This window comes from Sus scrofa, chromosome 6 (assembly GCF_000003025.6).
Source record: "Sus scrofa isolate TJ Tabasco breed Duroc chromosome 6, Sscrofa11.1, whole genome shotgun sequence".
NCBI lineage: Eukaryota > Metazoa > Chordata > Mammalia > Artiodactyla > Suidae > Sus > Sus scrofa.
This window is the reverse complement of record NC_010448.4, coordinates 168,609,477-168,627,717: the sequence shown is the minus strand read 5'-3', so window position 1 is coordinate 168,627,717 and position 18,241 is coordinate 168,609,477. Positions and strand designations below refer to the sequence as shown.

Genomic DNA, 18,241 nt, shown 5'->3' with positions numbered 1-18,241 from the left:
AAGGGAGTTGTTCAATGGATATAGAGTTTTAGTTCTGCAAAACAAAAAACATATGGAGATCAGTTGCACAACAATGTACATACAGTGGATACCACTGTACTGCACACTTAAAAATAAGACAGTAAACCTACCCAAGAGGGTAAAGGACTTGTACTTGGAAACCTGTAAGATACCAAAAGAAAGAAACTGACGACACAGGCAGGTAGAAAGATGTGTTCACGAACTGGAAGAATCAATGTTAAAATGATGCTACTACCAAAGGCAATCTACAGATTCAGTGCAAACCCTGTTGCAATACTAACGGCATTTTTCATAGAACTGGAACAGATAACTTTAAAATTTGTATGGAAAAAAAAAGAGCCTGAATGGCCAAAACAATATGGAGAAAGCAGAAGAGACCTGGAGGAAATGTGCTCCCTAACTTTAGACTATACTACAAATCAGCAGTAATCAAAACAGCATGAAAACAGACACATAGATTAATGGAACAGCACGGAGGGCCCAGAAGTAAACCTATGCACCTACGGTCAATTAATCTACAACAAAGGAGGCAAGAACATACAAGGGAGAAAAGACAGTCTCTCCAATGAGCGGCGCTGGAGAAACTGGACACGTAAATCAATGAAATTAGAACATTCTCTAATACCATGTACAAAATAAACTCCACATGGACTAAAAACCTAAATGTAAGACCAGAAACCATAAAAACCCTAGAAGAAGCATAGGGATAACACTCCTTGGCATAAATTGTACATTATTTTTTTGGGATCTGTCTCTAAAGCAACGGAACAAAAGCAACAATAAACAAATGGGACCTAATTAAACGTAAAAGCTTTTGCACACCGAAGGAAACCACTGACAGCATGAAAGGACAACCTATTGAATGGGAGAAAATATTGGCAAATGCTATGTTCAATGAGGGGTTAATGTCTAAAATATGTAAATTGTTCATGTGGTCAATGTCAAAAACCCAAACAACCCAGTTAAAAAATGGGCGAAAGATCTGCATAGACGTTTTTCCAAGGAAGACATACAGATGGCCAACAGGCACATGAAAGTATGCTCAGCGTGGTTAACCAGCAGAGAGATGCAAATTAAACCAGTGATCTCTTACCTCACATTGTCAGACTGTCCATCATCAAAAAGACACAAGTAACAAATGTTGGCGAGGTCGTGGAGAAAACCCTTGTGTCCTGTTGGTGACAACGTCATTGAGGAAAACAGAATGGAGGTTTCTCAAAAAACTGAAAATAGACGAGTTCCCTTAGAGCACAGCAGGTTAAAGATCCAGTGTTGCCACTGCTGCAGCTTGGGTCGCTGCTGTGGCATGGCTTCAATCCCTGGCCTGGGACCTTCCACATGCCAAAAAAGAAAAAAAGCGTAATAAATGTTACTTTAAAAATTCTATGAAAATGTTGATTGGATTATTATTATTGATAAAAGTAAACAAGCCAGAGTCTATTTCAGAAATCTTGGCGTGACAGTACATTTTACATTGCGTCACATTGTACAGTTTATAAAATTCATGTAAGCTCTGGATTAGATGACAGCTGGAGACAGGGTAGGGACCTCTGGAAGGCTTTGAAAAGCCAGCTGAAACAGACTGGATATAGGCTATGAAGCAATGGAAAAGCCAAACCGGAAGAATGGGAAAAGAGTGGAGCCACTGATAAAAGGGAAGGTATGAGGCACTGGCTTGGGAAAAAGTGAGAAAGAGGGCAAGTCAGAGGTTTGTGTGTGTGTGTGTGTGTGTGTGTGTGTGTGTGAGAGAGAGAGAGAGAGAGACAGACAGCGCTAGTCTACACTCATAGGTAACGATAAGCAGGAGTTATCCAGTAAGTCTGGGGATCCAGAAAGCCAGATGTTTGGGATTCTTCATCAGGAAGGTAAAGGCTGGGAAGTTTCCATGTGGCACAGCAGAAACAAACCCGACTAGTATTCATGAGGATGCGGGTTGGATCCCTGGCCTCCCTTGGTGGGTCAGGGATCTGGCATTGCTGTGAGCGGTGGTGTAGGTTGCAGACGCGGCTTGGATCCTGCATTGCTGTGGCTGTGGCGTCGGCCGGCAGCTGTAGCTCCAGTGAGACCCCTAGGCTGGGAACCTCCATGTGGCTCTAACCACTCCACCCCCCAAAAAATTAGGAAAGTAAGGCTGAATCCAGGAGTGAGCGAACGTCTGTCCCCTCCCTCTTCTTCCTCCATGACTTTATGGTTCTCTCTCATCAACAGACTCTTGGCCAGTTTGCAAAATTCCTTGATTGACTGAGTCGGTGTTTACATTTATGTAACTCTGAAATATTTTTATAGTCCACTAAGATTACATTCATCTATGGAACAACCCCCCCACCCCACCCCACCGGAGTCAAAAATTGCCTAGTTTTTCCTCTCCTGTAATTATCTATGCACCTACCATTCGTTATTCCATGATGGCATTCCATCAGGACTGTAAAACACCTTTTGATCTGGTCACATGAGTCGGTATTTTTCTACTTCTTCTTCCCCCTTGGAGACATCCTTCGGTAGGGCCTAACTGCCTCTTGCTCCCACCTGTCGTCTTGGGCTTTCTGTCTGTCCCACGCTTGTCCTGTGGCGGCTCCTGACCGCCTCCTGGGGATCCCGTCACCTCCCCTGGGCCACGTCCCCTGTCCCTTGCATCTTCATAGTTGCGGTTTATTCTCTCATTTTGGACGAGCTCATTCTCTAGGAACTTCCCCAGAAGAAGTTCATGGAAGGTACCTTTTTGAAGCCTTGCTTTCTCTAAAAATGGCTTTATTCTGCTTGCACACTTGGTTGACTGTTTGGTAGGGTGCAGACTTCCAGACTGGAAGGCATTTTCCCTCAGAATTTTAAAGGCATTGACCCATTGTCATCTAGCGTCGCATGTGGCCAGCCTCTTGAGAAGTCTCATGGATTTTGATTTCAGTTGCTTCCTACGTCATTGCTGCCTGCTCCTTTGCTTCTGGGAGCTTTCGGATGTGTGTTTTCCTTGGCGGTCTCAACCTCCGTCACGGTAATGAGCTCGACTGTGCATCTTTTTATTCGCTGTGTTAGGCGCTCAGTGGTCCCTTTCAGTCAGGGCCCACACAGTCTTCGGTTCTGGGCAATCTCCTCTTTGTTCGATTCCCTTGTTTTTTTCATCTTTTTTCTCTCGTTTTCCATTTCTGGGCTTTGTGTAGTCTCATTTTACAAGGGATCTTCTGGAATTTTCCTCTAGTTTTTTGTGAAAAATTTGTTCGTTTCTCCTATAACATTTTATTTTCCGAGAGTTTTTCCTGGCTCCCTGACTTTCCTTTTGGTAGCCTCTGGCTTTTGTGTCGTGGACTCAGGATCTTCTCTTTTTTCCCGTTTCCGAGGATATTGGCTGCTGTAATTTTCTGCCATTTCCTTTGACCTCCTTGATTGTCCGTGTTGTTTATTTTGGTCTCTGGCTTTCTCCAGGTGATAATAATAGCTACCGTTTATTGGGCGTAAACATGTTTTAACTGGTTTAATCCTTACACCCAGTGAGGGAGTTACCAGTCTTATCCTCAGTTTACCAATAAGGTACAAACTACTATGTGTAAAATGCAATAACTACAAGGATATATTCTAAGCACTGTGAATATAGCTAATATTTAATAATAACCATAAATAACTATTTTATATGTATATATATATCTCATATATATATATGTCTCACCCATGGCATGTAGAATTTCCCAGGCCAAGGGTCAAATTGGAGCTGCAGCTGCCAGCCTATGCCACAGCCATAGCCACAGCAATGCCAGATCCAAGCTGCATGTGCAACCTACACAGCAGCTCACAGCAATGCCAGATCCTTTAACCCAATGACAGAGGCCAGGGATCAAACCCGCATCTTCATGGTTGCTAGTTGAGTTCGTTACTGTTGAGCCACAGCAGGAACTCCAATATTTAAAAGATATATGCTCACTGGTGGAGATTTAATAAAATTAGTAACTTTTACTGTAATTTGGTGCCACTCCCTGGATTTGTACTAAGATGCTGGCAGTTTTACCCATCATTGCTTTTGTGGCCTCACTGAAAATGTCAAAACAGTGAAAAAGGCAAATTATTTTACTTGATCATATGGGGGGAACCCAGAAAGAGTCTTGGGGACTCCCAGGGTTCACAGACCTATATTGACAACTGCTGTCCCAGAGAAACTCTTGCAGATGTAAACTGGGAAACACATATCAAGAATGTTCGGGGAGTTCCCGTCGTGGCGCAGTGGTTATTGAATCCGACTAGGAACCATGAGGTTGCGGGTTCGATCCCTGGCCTTGCTCAGTGGGTTAAGGATCCGGCGTTGCCATGAGCTGTGGTGTAGGTTGCAGACGAGGCTCGGATCCTGCGTTGCTGTGGCTCTGGTGTAGGCCGGTGGCTACAGCTCTGATTAGACCCCTAGCCTGGGAACCTCCATATGCCGCGGGAGTGGCTCTAGAAAAGGCAAAAAGACAAAAAGACAAAAAAAAAAAAAAAAAAAAAGAATGTTCACAGCAGCACTGTTTGTAAAAGCAAAAACCCGGATACAACCCACGTTTTTATCAATGAGGGGTTGGACGAACTGTCGGCCTGTTCATGCAGTAGTCACACGGGGCCCACTGAAGGTCCTAGGGCTCCAATATGCGCGGATTTCGCTATCCTAACTTATACGCCCCCCAAAGTAGGGTGTGAGACCAATTCTTCAGTGCGAGAGCTTATTTAGGAGGTGGTCTCAGGAACAGAGTGGTGAGTGAGAGGAACGGAAAGGAAACCCAGTACAGTGTGCATTACTGAGCTCCCGACAACGGTGGGCTACTCTGCTCACTCCTTGGGAAACCCCTGCGGCACCGTGTAGGGTACAGCTCAGAATTGTCTGTCTGAAGGTCGAGGCTGGGGCACGTATCCGTGACCCCCGCCAGCAACGCCCCACCTCCCTGTCGATCCCCTGGGGCATTAATGTGCCTGACCGCCGAGGCTGTACACAGGCTGAACAGTCTTCTCAAACGTGGTCAAGAGCCCCAGTCAGGCAAGCAAAGAGCTACTGTGGCCTGTGAGGTGGCAGACTGGCCACTGCCTGGAAGTCACAGCTCCCTGGGAATTGAATGGGCTGCGGGGACATGGTGTGAGCCACCCCAGGGGGCCGCTAGACTCAGAGGCTAATGTTGAGTGAAAAAAGGACCTCACGGGGAATTATGTGCCCCATCTTTATAAAGTTCAAACATCCACAAAAGCACATAATGCACGGTTAAGGATACAATTATGGATATCACGAATATAAAAGTATGACTATTCCAAAAGCAAGACAGGCGGGAGAGGGTTTATCACTATGGGGGACAGTAAGCAAGCTTGTTTGTCAGCACATGTCAGGGTGCAGCTGGAGATAAAGGCAGCGAGTTAAAGAAGGTGGCTAATGGGTGGGTGTCTTTGAAAGCAATCTTCAATGTCACTCCGATTTGGAAAGTCAAGAGAAGCAAGCTCTTCAGAAACGGGGTGATAGGATCAAAAATGTATCAAAGGTTATTGGGCCTATGCACTAGCTCGGGAGGGAAAGGGAGCCGAGGGGCTGAAAGTCCCTTACCCTGGTGGCACTTGGGCACTTCGGAGAGTTCCTTGCTTTTAGGGAGCCTTCTCTTTGGTGTGGTCCTTTATCAGGGGCAGGCAGGCAGGGCGTGGCTTGTCGGTGTTTAGGGACAGTTATAAGGGAGTCTGCGGGGCAGAGGGAGCCCCTGGCTGAGGGCTGCAAGCGTTAAAGTAAAGGATGAACTTTTCCCAGGCCCACCTCCAGAGCCCTTCCTGACACCCCGGCCTGATGCCTGAACGGGCAGAGGGATGTTCTCAGCCTGGAGACTCCAGCTCGGCGGAGGAACAAAGGGCTCCCAATTCCACTGCTGGTGAGTGCGCCTCCCTTCTCTCTTCATTTTTTTCCGTTCTTTGACTTTCTTAGGCTCCTCAGTTCATTGGAGAAACGATCCCCTTTTTCAATGTTCACAAGGACGTTTTAGAGGATAAACTGGGACAACAGGAAATGAGGAGCACAAAAGGGGACAACAGATGAGGGGCTGGATGGACTTTGTCAAAAGACTCACCTTTCGGTCTTACTGTCACCACCGTTCAGTTTCATAGCAATCACTTATTTCGACCTTGCTCCCAGCCAGGTCCTGGCTGTGTGCTGTCAGACCATCATCTGTAGGTTTGTAAGGTCTTCTTAAGCTGCTTGGAGTGATCAAGGGAACGTCTGCTGCACATGTTTTTTTTTTTTTCTGATTTAGAAGTTTTAAAAATTAAACCGTTTCAACTGTAAATGAATGCCTGTAGGCAAAAATATTTCCAACATGTAGTAGGAAAAAATTGTATCCTGTGAAGAATTTTATAAACCATTAAAGACACAAACACCCAAACTGGAAAATGGACAAAGCATAAAGACAGGTAATTGACAAAGTCTAAATGACAAATGAACAATCAAAAAATATAAAGTGAAACACCATTAATTATTTTAAAAGAGATACCATTTGTTAGTCATTAAAATGACAGATCACACACATACATATAAAACCCAATGATGGCAAGGTTATGGAGAAACAAACAATGCCACACACTTTGGTAAATTGATGACCTCTCTGGGGGGCAATTTGGCAGTGCAAATGAAAAATCTCTCCATTTTAAAGATGGGAAACTCAAGGCCTAAGAGTTTAAGTAACTTCATTAAGGTTACAAAGTCACATAATTAGGAACCAAGCCAAGACTAGGCCTGACTAAGCCTTAAAACTCAGCTCTCAATCCACTGTCAACTAGCAAAGCTGATAATATCAATGCACTGGAAACCAACGCCCAAAATAGTCTACAGTATGGAATTATGTGAAAATTCTTGCATATTCACGATGGGACACTGAGACCATTAAAAGCGATGCCATGGAAAAAGCTCGTCACAGTTCTCGGTGAAAGTGCTGGGCATCGAAACAACCTGCACAGTACACTCCTCCTTTCAAAGAGTTATATGCATATGCAGAAAAAGTGTTTGAAAAACCATACTCTCTTTGGGCAGAGGAATTACAGATGATTTAAAACATTATTTGTGGCGGCCTCGTTGTGGCGCAGTGGAAATGAATCTGACCAATACCCGGGGATATTAATATCTGGGGATCCGGCTTTGCCAAGAGTCGCAGACGCAGCTCTGATCCCGCGTTGCTGTAGCTATGGTGCAGGCCAGCAGCTACAGCTCTGATTCGAGCCCTAACCTGGAAACTTCCATGTGCTTTTTAGGTGCAGCCCTAAAAAGAAAAACAACAACACACCAACCACAAAACCCACAACAAAAAACCCCATTTTTTGGTCCCCCCCATAACGGATAGATTTTCTATAATAAGTAGAACAGGAAGAAACTATAGCATTTTATTTGATAAAATCGTGAGCTAGAGGGAATGTCCTAGGGCTCTCCTGGAGGTGAGTTGGATTTGGCTGACTGATGGGTGCCTGTCCGGGCAAGGGAGCCCCGGTGCCAGAGGGAAGCGTGAGGGCTCCAGGAGGCTGAGGGAACTTGAGGCCCGAAGACCAGAGGAGATAGAAGAGAGAACTTGTCATTTCTTCAAGCAGGACGGGTGTAGGAAAAATTAAAATTCTGGATATAGCCGTGAAAAAGACATACTTACATGTAACGGTTTGGGGGACCTGGTGTTCTCGGGGTGATTTATGGCCAAGGTGGCACCTAGACAGCTGATGATGGAAAATTCTCACTTACCCTTGGCTCAGCCTTTTATTTTTTTCAGTCTTTTTTCTTCTACCCCCTACCATCTTTTAGCTTCTCTCCCATTCTTTGGTTTCTTTTCCCCATTTGGCTTGGAAACTTCCGTAGAATACATGATTCTCCTTCATCATTGCTCTGCCCACTGAAGGCTTTCCCAAGAATAGTGTCTGACCAATCACCCTCCTAACTCAATAACTGTGTCAACATCTGCAGCACTAAGGTTCCTTCCAAATTAGGCTATTTCTAGCAGAGAACCGGAAGTTAGGCAAACGCTCCTGAAAGGTTATTTTTCCTTTTCACAGAGCAGAATTACAGCCCATTGGAGCTGGAAAAGGAATTTAAAGGTTCATCTAGTCGAAATTCTTTAAATTCATTTTTGCAAAATTTAGTTTCATGTTACACCTTTGTTCCTCGGTATATTACACTTTATTAATAAGTTGGGAAATAGAGATGAGAAAAAAATTGCCTGTGTTTCCACCAACCTAATTATGAGCAACGATCCGTATTTTACAGGCCTTCCTTTTAGCTCCTTTCCTACATACTCTTTAATGTAGTTATAATCATTGCAAATATATTATTTTGTACTTTGCTTTTAAAACTTCATTATTAGGTTTCATTTGAAACACGGACTTGATGAGCTATAATTTATTTAGTTATTTCCTTACTGATGTGCCTGCAGATGGCCCAGGTTTTCTCCATCATAAAAACACCACTGAGAGCATGTAAATTTTATATTTCAGATTCTTTCCTTAGGGTAGATTTCCAGCATATTCTTACCGGATCCAAAGGCAAATGCATTTTCGTAGCTCTTGTTAAGTCCCGATTTACAAAGGACTCAGCAAATATAAGTGAATCTCCCATTTTAAAGATGAAAACTCAGGGCCTAAGAGTTTAAGGGACCAGCTCCGAGTTATAAAAATTCTTAAAATTTAAATAATTTTTTTTCAAAAATACATAAAAAAAAATGCTACATCATAATTGACTGGGATTTACCTCCAGAATGCAAGGTTGGTATAACATTCAAAAAAATCAACTGATGTCATTTACTGCATTAACAAACTAGAATTAAAAAATCATTTATATAAAAGAAATAAATTATGAGGCTATATAGTACAACACAGGCAGTATAGCCAATATTTTATAGCGATAAATGAAATATAACCTTAAAGTTTTTCAAATCACTGTGTTGTACAACTGAAACTTATAATATTTTACATCCACTATAACTTCAATTAAAAAAAGGGAAAATTGTATGATCACCTCATTAGATACAGACATACTATTTGACCAAATTTATACCTATTTTTTTTTTTTTTTTTTGCCTTACCTGTGGCATGAGGAATTTCCAGGGCCAGAGAGGGAACATGTGCCATATCAGTGACGACACGAGACACGAGATCTTTAACACACTAGGCCACCAGGGAACTCCTTAACATCTATTCTTGATTAAAAACTCTCAGAAACTTTAGAAATTTAGAAACATAAGGGAATTTTCTCAACTTGATAAAAAGCATCTGTGAAAAACTTATGGCCATCAATATACCCAATGGTGAAAGAAGGGATGTTTTCCCTAGGATCAGGAACAAGGCAAGGAACCAAGGCAATAAGGCAAGAAAAGGACATAAAGACTTTGAGATTGCAGAGGAAGAACAAGACGGTCTTTACTCACAGACACTGTGATTTACATAGATAATCCTACATAATCTACAGAAATGCTGTTGGAGTTAGTGAGTTGAGCAAGGTCACAGGTAGAAGACGTAATATACAAAAATCGATTGTATGTTTATATACTAGTAATAAAGATAGAAATTAAAATTAGTAAATTAATGCTATTTACAACAACATCAAATATTAAATACTTGTGAATAATTCTGACAAAAGATGCGCAAGATCTGTATACTGAAAACTGTAAAATCCTGCTGAAAGAAATTAAAGAAGACCTAAATTAGTAGAGAGATAAATTATGTTCATTGGCCTAAACTCTCGCTATTGTGAAGATGTCAACGATTTTGCCAAATCGTGTCATGTACACTGAATTTTAGGGAGTGAAATTATGTTTTATATGTATTAGGGAAGCTTTCCTCATAGCAGGGGTCCATGATAACCACTCTGAAAAGTGAGCGAATGATTTGCCCATTTTGTAGCTCATGATACAAGGCTTTCATGTATATATTCACGCACTTATCCATGTTTTATGTCCTACCCACTCCCAGAAAAGGTCCTGTCAGTTTGCTGGCATGATGCCCTGTGTGCCTGATTTCGTCTCCTGTTCTAAGTGTAAAACCTGTTTTTCAGGGTCGTTGTCAATACCAAAGATAATATATGCGAGTAGCTACAGATGCAATACATGGGAGCCATTATTAAGGGGAACAATTCTGATGGCTCAAAAGTATGTTTGTGACTTAGTGTTAGTTCAGTGCACATGAATTAGTATGATTATTATAATACTGATGTAATAGACATTAACTGATGACACGAGGGACGAGGGCCATCCTGGCCAGTCAGGTCAGAAGAATAAATCCTGGAGGTCACTGTGGCGACCAGGTAGATGGTTCTCACGTCCGTGTAAGAAAATAGGAGGAAACGTATTTAGCAGGACCTAATTTTCCACTCAAAGCTCTGAGAAGAGATGCTGCTGAGATGACATGGCTGCAGCTTCTGTTTCCGGACTCTGGGAGCACGTCCTGCCGTGTTTGTTTGCCTCCTGGACTGTGTGTGCCTTTGCCTAAAGTGAACCCTGTTTCTTCTCTTTCTCCTTCCCTTCCTGGCCATCCTCCTCCTCTTCCTTCTTGTCATGTATTTGTTTCATGATAATCCAGTTATGCATGTTCAAGTCAGAACATTTAGAAAGTACGCAAGGAGGAGTTCCGGTCCTGGCTCAGGGGAACCAAATCCAGCTAGTAACCACGAGGTTTTGGGTTCAATCCCTGGCCTTGCTCAGTGGGTTAAGGATCTGGTGTTGCCATGAGCTGTGCTGTAGGCCTCAGATGAGGCTTGGATTCTGAGCTGCTGTGGCTGTGGTGTAGGCCAGCGGCTGTAGTTCCGATTCAACCCCTAGCCTGGGAACCTCCCTATGTCGCGGGAGCGGCCCAAGAAATGGCAAAAAAAAAAAAAAAAAAAAAAAAAAAGGCAATAAAATAAAAGAAATACCCAAGGAAAACCATAAAGTTCACCTTTACTCTTCTCTCCCACCCTCAGAAATAGCCACTGCTTAATATCTACTTTCTTGCCTCTTTTCTAAGCATCTTCTCCCAAAATTATATTGTACTCTGCATAGTTTTTAAAGTTATTGTTGGGATTATAGTGAAAATTTCCCAGTGCTGTTAAAGCGTGTTCTATCATGTGGTTGTGAAATGCTCGATTATATTTTGTTGCAAGAATCCATCATAGGGAATCATTCCCATTTTAGTGGACTTTTAGGTTGTTACAAATTTTTCCTTTTCGTAAATAACTTTGTGACAAGCATTCTCACCATCAAATCCTCCTGCACATCGTGTGTAATTCTGTCGGATTCTTTTCTGGAGGGGAAATGACTGGATTGAAACTTCTGCCTACCTGTAAACCTTTGGGTCCTTGTTGTTAAATTCTCCTTGTGAAAGTTGTTTTTAGCAACGGACGAGGGAGTCAGTTTGCCCACATGTGTGATAACTCTGGGTATTTCCCCCTTAATATTTGATAATTTGAAGGAAGCCAAAGCATGTCTAATCGTGGTCTTAATTTGCACTTCTCTCATGACTAGAGAGGGCAAGTCCTATTTCGGGTGTCATGCTCTCTAGCGTGGCAATACGCTTCAGGGAGACTCCCCTCCTGAGGCCGTCTCACCTGCCGTCATTACTCGGAGTGATGACTGGATGGAAGGGCTCCACTTGCTTTTTTATTCTCAGAATCTGGGGCAAATCAGTTCACCTGTATTTCCTAGGAATCCTCACTACTGCCCTACCTATTATAGGCTCCACTTTATGCGTGCATGAGAGGATACTGGAGGAGTAAAGGGACGATGCACACAAGGAGGTAATAGCAGAACCAGGGCTTGCACTCAGGCTGACTCTCGAGTCCATCCTCTTCATCGTTTAATACACGATCTGCAGTTCCCGCGGTAGCACAGTGGGTGAAGAATCTGACCACAGCGGCTCAGGTTGCGGTGAAGGCTTGGGTTTGATCCTTGATCTAATGCAGTGGGTTAAAGGATCCGGCACTGCCACAGCTGCAGCTCAGATTCAGTCCCTGGCTCAGTAACTGTCATATGCCACGGGTGCAGCCATAAACATAGGAACCCCTCCCCAACTGTGTGATCTAGGAAGGTGGGGCCAGGGGGTGCTCCTCTTGTCAAATCCCAGGCAGCCCTGGTTCAGCTTGCAGCTCTGCATCACTCTGGACACTCTGCGGGTTGTGTTTCTAAAGTATCTTCCATCGAGGGTTCTGAGACTGGGATAATTCCAGGGGTTTGGGGGCCCTGCCTACTTCCACCTTCCACCTTAATTAATAAGGTAGAGAGATTTTCTCATTTACCTAACTTCTCTTGTTCAGTTTCTGCGTAGCTGGTGACCTGTAGGAAAGTGGATGGCATAGAAGCTAAATAAATAAATGAATAAATCCTACCTGTAGTCTGAACCTTACTATGTCCTAGTGTTATGTTGCCTTTTGCAACACTGGGGGATTATTTATTTGTCTTTTTAGGGCTGTACCCATGGCATATGAAAGTTCCCAGGCTAGGGGCCGAATCGGAGCTGCAGCCACAGGCTTACATCACAGCCACAGCAACACTGGATCCGAGCCGCGTCTGTGACCCACACCACAGCCCAACAATGCCAGATCCCTAACCCACTGGGCGAGGCCAGGCATCAAACCTTCATCCTCATGGATGCTAGTCAGGTTGGTTAACTGCTGAGCCACGACGGAACTCCCACACTGGGAGATTAGAGTTATAAGCATCATGATTTAAAAACAAGAACAAACAAAACAGCTCTAAACCTATTCACACTAAGAAAAACAGAGTTGGAGATGTGTTCGAAGCTCAAGCCCATCTTCAGTTTCCCAACCTGACCCTGACCGCCCCACACCCTCCAAGTTGTGCCCTCTTCTAAGACCAGCAGGGACCCAGCCTGATAACCCTTCTCTTTGGAAGGGATTTGGAAATCTTGGAGAGGATTTAAGAGACAAGTTCTCTCTTCCTTGACTGTTTGTATTTGAACTTCATCCCAGGAGTGGCATAAAAGATTTGTTTCCTGCTCAAGGAACTTCGGGCAGTAGCCAGTAGGAGGGGGAAAGTGTTTTGCAGAAGGGACGCCCTTCAGGTCTCCCCGTGGTGGGTGCACACAGTGACCCACCCCCCCCGGGATGATTGTCCTCATGTTGTAGTAATAACAGGCATTTTTGGCAAGTGCTCTACATGCATCAGCTCCTTGAACCCTCACATTCACCTGGAAGAAGATTCCCCTTTGTAGAGTAAGAACTGAAGGCCCACAGATGTTGTACAGCTGTCCCAGGGACACAGACCTAGTACATGGTGGAGCTAAGACTTAAACTCAGGTCTTTCTAACTCTAGATCCTAAGCATCTACGATTGGTGCCTTCATGATGAAACGAAGGGACCTCACTGCCTTGGTTTCTTGCTTCTCAACCTGGAAAGGCTGTCAGGGAAGAGCTCCAGGCTTCGTTGTGGGTCCACAATTGCCTTGCGACAGGCACTTCCCAAGCCTGGCCGGGATGCTAAATGCAAAGAGGCTGGACCTCTGGTGTTTACCTGGCTAGTTCTGGGTATAAATTCTCACTCTTCCAGACCCCTCCCTGTGCCTCCAAATCACACTTAGGGTCTCACCCTTTGGGCCTCACTCATCTCATCTCCACTGTCAGCCTCACCCATGGCATTTATAGACTTAACCACAGTGCCAGCCTCTGTGTTGAGCACGTACCTCCTTCAGTCCTCACCATAATCCTGCCAGGAGGCAGAGTTACTACACCCATTTCAAAGATGGAGAAACTGAGTCCCAGAGAGGTTTTTACAAGGATACCTGGAGGCAGGCAGCCGAGCTGGGATTGGACATCTGGTCTGTGTGTTCCCCGAGGGCCCCCTATGCAGCCTTCAGCTCTGCCCCACTTCCTAGGTGGTAACCTTGCTCACCTGAAGCTCGACAGCCCTTTCTGATTCTCTTTGTGTCTGTCGTCCTAGTTCCGATGAAGATGGCCAGTTCCTCTGGCTCCTGGCTCTCCGGGTGCCTCGTCACACTCATCTCCCTCCAGCTGCCCTCGCAGGCGTCAGGTAGGAGTTTCTGAACCTCCCTCGGCCTGGAACATCTGACAAGGGGGTTCCGAGAATAAGGAGGCTTGACCAGAGCCCTTATTTCTTCTTGGGCTCTGTTCTTCGCCCAGCCTCTCCAGTGCCCTCCGCAGGCGCTCTCCCATCCCACGGTATCCCTTCCCTCCTCTTTCTCGCCCCTCCCAGACCGCCTAGTGCCTTTTTCCGTCCATCCGCACCTCGCAGGGGATGCCGGCCAGTCCCGCCTGGCCCCGCTGGGGGGCACCGCCGAGCTGCTCTGCCCTCTCGTGCTCTGGCCGGCCACCGTGCCCGTGGAGGTGAGGTGGCTGCGGTCCTCCGCGCCTGGGCACCCCCAGCGCGTTCACCTGTTCCGGGAAGGGAAAGACCTGGAGGAAGGCGTGATGCCGGAATATAAGGGGAGGACAGCGCTGCTGAGAGACGCCCGAGACGGAAGTGTCACCCTGGAAATCCGCGACGTCAGGCTGGAGGACCGAGGGCAGTACAAGTGTCAGGTCCAGATCGGAAACCTGAGTCGAGAGGGCGTCGTGACGCTGCAGGTTGCAGGTTAGTCGTTTCAAAGGAGGACGGCTGGGAGGTCCCGTGTGGCTCAGCGGGTTAAGGATCCGGCGTGCTTGTTGCAGTGGCTCTGGTTACCGCAGGGGCTGTGGGTTCTGGTCCCTTCCACACGCCTGCCGCGGGCGAGGCCAAAACCATAACAACAAACAGACAAAACCACCCAAAAACTAGCAGGGGATTGAGGTGGCCCCAAGAGCTAGATCCTGGGGGGTAATTACTGCTGGGAGTGAGTTAGGAAAAGCATTAGGATGAAGCCAGAGACCGTCTCATCCTGTTGGACGGAGCACAGCGGATGCGGAGAGGCCAGGCATTTGAGCGCCGTAAACAGCCGCTGGTGCCAGCCCTGAAGGCTGTGCCCTCTGGAAGAGGGCTCTGGGGTGGAGTTGGGGCGATGGCGGCGCCCTTGCCCAGGACCCGCCAGGCATCTCTCCTCTCCAGTTCTAGGCTCCGAGCCTTACATCCACGTGCAGAGCTATGATGCTGGATGGATCCAGCTGGTGTGCAAGTCGGCAGGATGGTTCCCGAAGCCTTGGGCCCAGTGGAGAGACCCTCAGGGCAAGGTGTTTCCATCGCTGTGGGAGACCCATTCCCTGGATGAAGCTGGCCTCTTCCGAACAGCAGTGTCCAACAGAGTCAGAGACAGCACCCTGGGGAATGTGTCCTGCACCATCCAGAACGTGGCCCTCGGCCAAGAGAGGACCACAGCTATGGTCATAGCAGGTAAACGCTGGGCGCGAGATAAGGCCCTTGGCACTTCCAAAGCAAACACCTGTGCTAGAGGAAACTGCACAAGGAATTTTCAGATTTTAAAAACGCTACGGACAACACATGCTTCTTGCAGAAAACCTGAAAAAATACAGAACATTTTAAAGAAAACCCCAGATGGCTCAGAATCTCATAAATTGGAAAGAACCACTGCTACCATTTGGGGGCATTTTTTAAAACCATTACAAAAACTGAAGTATAATGAATTTACAATGTTTTGTTAGTTTCAGGTGCACAACAAAGTGATTCAGTTATATCTGTCTGTCTGTCTGTCTATCTACCTGTCTATCGGGGCATTTCTTTTAAGAGTTCCTTGTCCATATGTATCTCTAAGTGTGCATATGTGTACCTATATGTATTCTTCTGCCCAGGTTTATTTTTTCCCCTCCGCTTACAATGTCACGAGCATGGTTTGCCCATGTCCTTAAGTAGGTCTCTGCAGCATGATTTTTAAGGGCTGCATAGTATTTCATCACGTGGCTATAACATAATACAATGAATCCAAGCCCTGTTTCTGGACATGTGGAATGGTTTCTAGTTTTTCCTTCTGGTGCAATGAACATCTTGGTACATATTTTGCAAAGTGATTCTAATTATTTTCTCAGAATCTATTTCTGGAGGTAGAATTAATGGGCTCAAGGGCTATGAGTATTTTAAAGACTCTTGAAACATGGAGTCCTGTGGCAGACTGGTTTTAGAGCCAAAGAAGGTAAGACTGTGGTCTGGGGTTGCGGGGCCTGACCTCTGCCTGGCCTTTTTGTCATTTTTCCCTCTCTGATCTGCTCCCTTTTCTTACTACTGCACTGCCTCTCACTCGTGCCTGACATGCCTGATCTCATGACATCTCCCAACGACCCAGCAGAACAGGGTTCATCGTTATCGCCACGTTCCAGGTGCCAGGCCAGGCCTGGCACGCCTCAGTCTCTTGCCTCAGTTCTGGTGAGTGAGGACTCACACCCAGCTTAGGCGCTTTGCCCCTCGTTAGGGAGCCTCTTCAGCTTTTATTTTCTTCTCTGTTTCTTCTTTCCTTTCTCTCCTTACTAGACTTTTGGCTTTTGCTGCTCTAGCCCCGTAGAAATGGTTTGGCCCCTGCTGGTAGGGCTCAGGGCAAAGAGGTTGCTGACTGCTGTTCTTCTCTAGAGTGAAGCTTCAAAGGGATGCAGGTAGGTGCTGGTGAGAAGATTCTAGGGGATTCCTGAGGAAGCCCCTCCAGTTCTCCAGAATCTCTGGGTAATTTTTCCATAGCGGGCAGGAAGAGGTTGTGGCTGAGAAGCTGAATTCGATTCACTGTCTCTGGGCAGAACCGTCGAAACCGTTCCTGAGTGATAAACATCCTACTTTATTTCTATTTTTTTATTATTTATTTATTCATTTTTTAGGGCCACACCCACAGCATATGGAGGGTCCTGGCCTAGGGGTCAAATTGGAGCCGTAGCTGCCAGCCTACACCACAGCCACAGCAATGCCAGATCCAAGCCGCATCTGTGACCTACACTATGGCTCACGGCAATGCTGGACCCACTGAATGAGGTCAGGGATCAAACCTGCATCCTCATGCATACTAGTGGGGTCCATTAACTGCTGAGCCACAACAGGAACTCCTATTTTTTAATTTTTCAGTTTTTGCTTTATAGGATGGAACTGCGGCATATGGAAGTTCCCAGGCTGGGGTTAAATTGGAGCTACAGCTGCCGGCCTACATCACAGCCACAACAAGGGCAGATCTGAGCCATGTCTGTGAGGTGCACCACAGCTTATGGCAACACTGGATCCCTAACCCACTGAGGAGGCCAGGGATCGAACCTGCATCCTCATGGATACTAGTTGGGTTCGTTTCTGCTGCGCCACAGTGGGAACTCCCAAAACGTCCCACTTTGAAGTCATCTCTGGGTCATCCTGGGTTTGAGTTTCTGAGTGATGGAAAGAGCCTCACCGCCTTGGCTGGAGGTCTCTCTCGAGGTGACGGGGGCAGCTGGGATGTGCTGAGCCTCCTGCCATCTGACTGCTCAGAGGGTGGTCATGGGTGCTTTCTGTTTCAGCCCCATCCCCAGGGAGTTTCTCCTCATCGGAAGTGGCTCTTGCTGTCATCCTACCTCTCCTGGGGATTCTCATCGTTTTGGGCGTTTACTTCATCTGGAAGCAAAGAAGGTCCAGAGGTAACGACGTGCGTGGTAAGGGAGCGCAGGCTGGCAGGAAGCGGGACGGTGTCCTCTCTAGGAAAAGGCCGGGAGGAAGCAGACATAGATGCGATGCTTGTTCATAGGTTGGCGGGAGAAAGCCGGTAGAGCCGTGCTTGGGGACCCCCCATTGCAGACAGGATCAGAGAAACTGTAGAAAGCTCCTGGGCAGAGCTCAGCATGCCCATCCTTTGAGAACTAGGACTTACCCACACAGCGCACCAGTCTTGCAATTAAGGATGACGTCCAGTTCTGCCCCTTGGATACACCCTCCTTCACAGGCTTGCACTGCATGGGCTCGCGGGGCGCGGAGGGCTCGGAGAGCCGTGTACTCTCACCCTCCTTTCTCCGTCCGATGGTTTGAAGACCCTCCAATCCTTTCTGGTGGTCACATACCCACAGTGACAAGGAGCAAAATCCTACTCGGGCGGCTCGTCCCTGGACAGCTCTGCCTGTTCTAAAAGGACCTTCCTTAAGCTGAGCCGCCCTCTCTCTTTCCCTTCCAGATAGTCTTCTGTTTGAACAGGCAGTGGAGGTAGGTAAGTGCCCTGGGCTGGGTGGGGATGTTTCTGTGTTTTGTTCATTTTTACGTCCCTAGGGCCACTAATCTAAATTCTGTAACTGAAGATCGTAGCGTCTGCTGTCCTTGGTGGTGACGCTGGTGGGGTCAAAACCTGTGGTTTCCAGTTTCCGCTGACTCTTCCTTGGAATAGCTTTGCCTTCCCGTATGTTTGGTGATTTGGTC

The 18,241-nt window shown here is 46.2% G+C and overlaps 1 protein-coding gene across 1 annotated transcript in view; it reads left to right on the top strand.

Annotated features, from left to right (window-relative positions):
* The window catches only part of ERMAP (erythroblast membrane associated protein (Scianna blood group)), a 46,916-nt gene that overhangs the window by 15,720 nt on the left and 12,955 nt on the right, over positions 1 to 18,241 (top strand). The window contains exons 2-7 of the mRNA XM_021096912.1: positions 5,756 to 5,873; positions 13,892 to 13,981; positions 14,165 to 14,542; positions 14,993 to 15,274; positions 17,359 to 17,475; positions 18,003 to 18,035. Of these exons, the coding sequence (XP_020952571.1) occupies positions 5,792 to 5,873; positions 13,892 to 13,981; positions 14,165 to 14,542; positions 14,993 to 15,274; positions 17,359 to 17,475; positions 18,003 to 18,035 (982 nt within the window). The 5' untranslated portion in view covers positions 5,756 to 5,791. The remainder of the gene's footprint in view (positions 1 to 5,755; positions 5,874 to 13,891; positions 13,982 to 14,164; positions 14,543 to 14,992; positions 15,275 to 17,358; positions 17,476 to 18,002; positions 18,036 to 18,241) is intronic.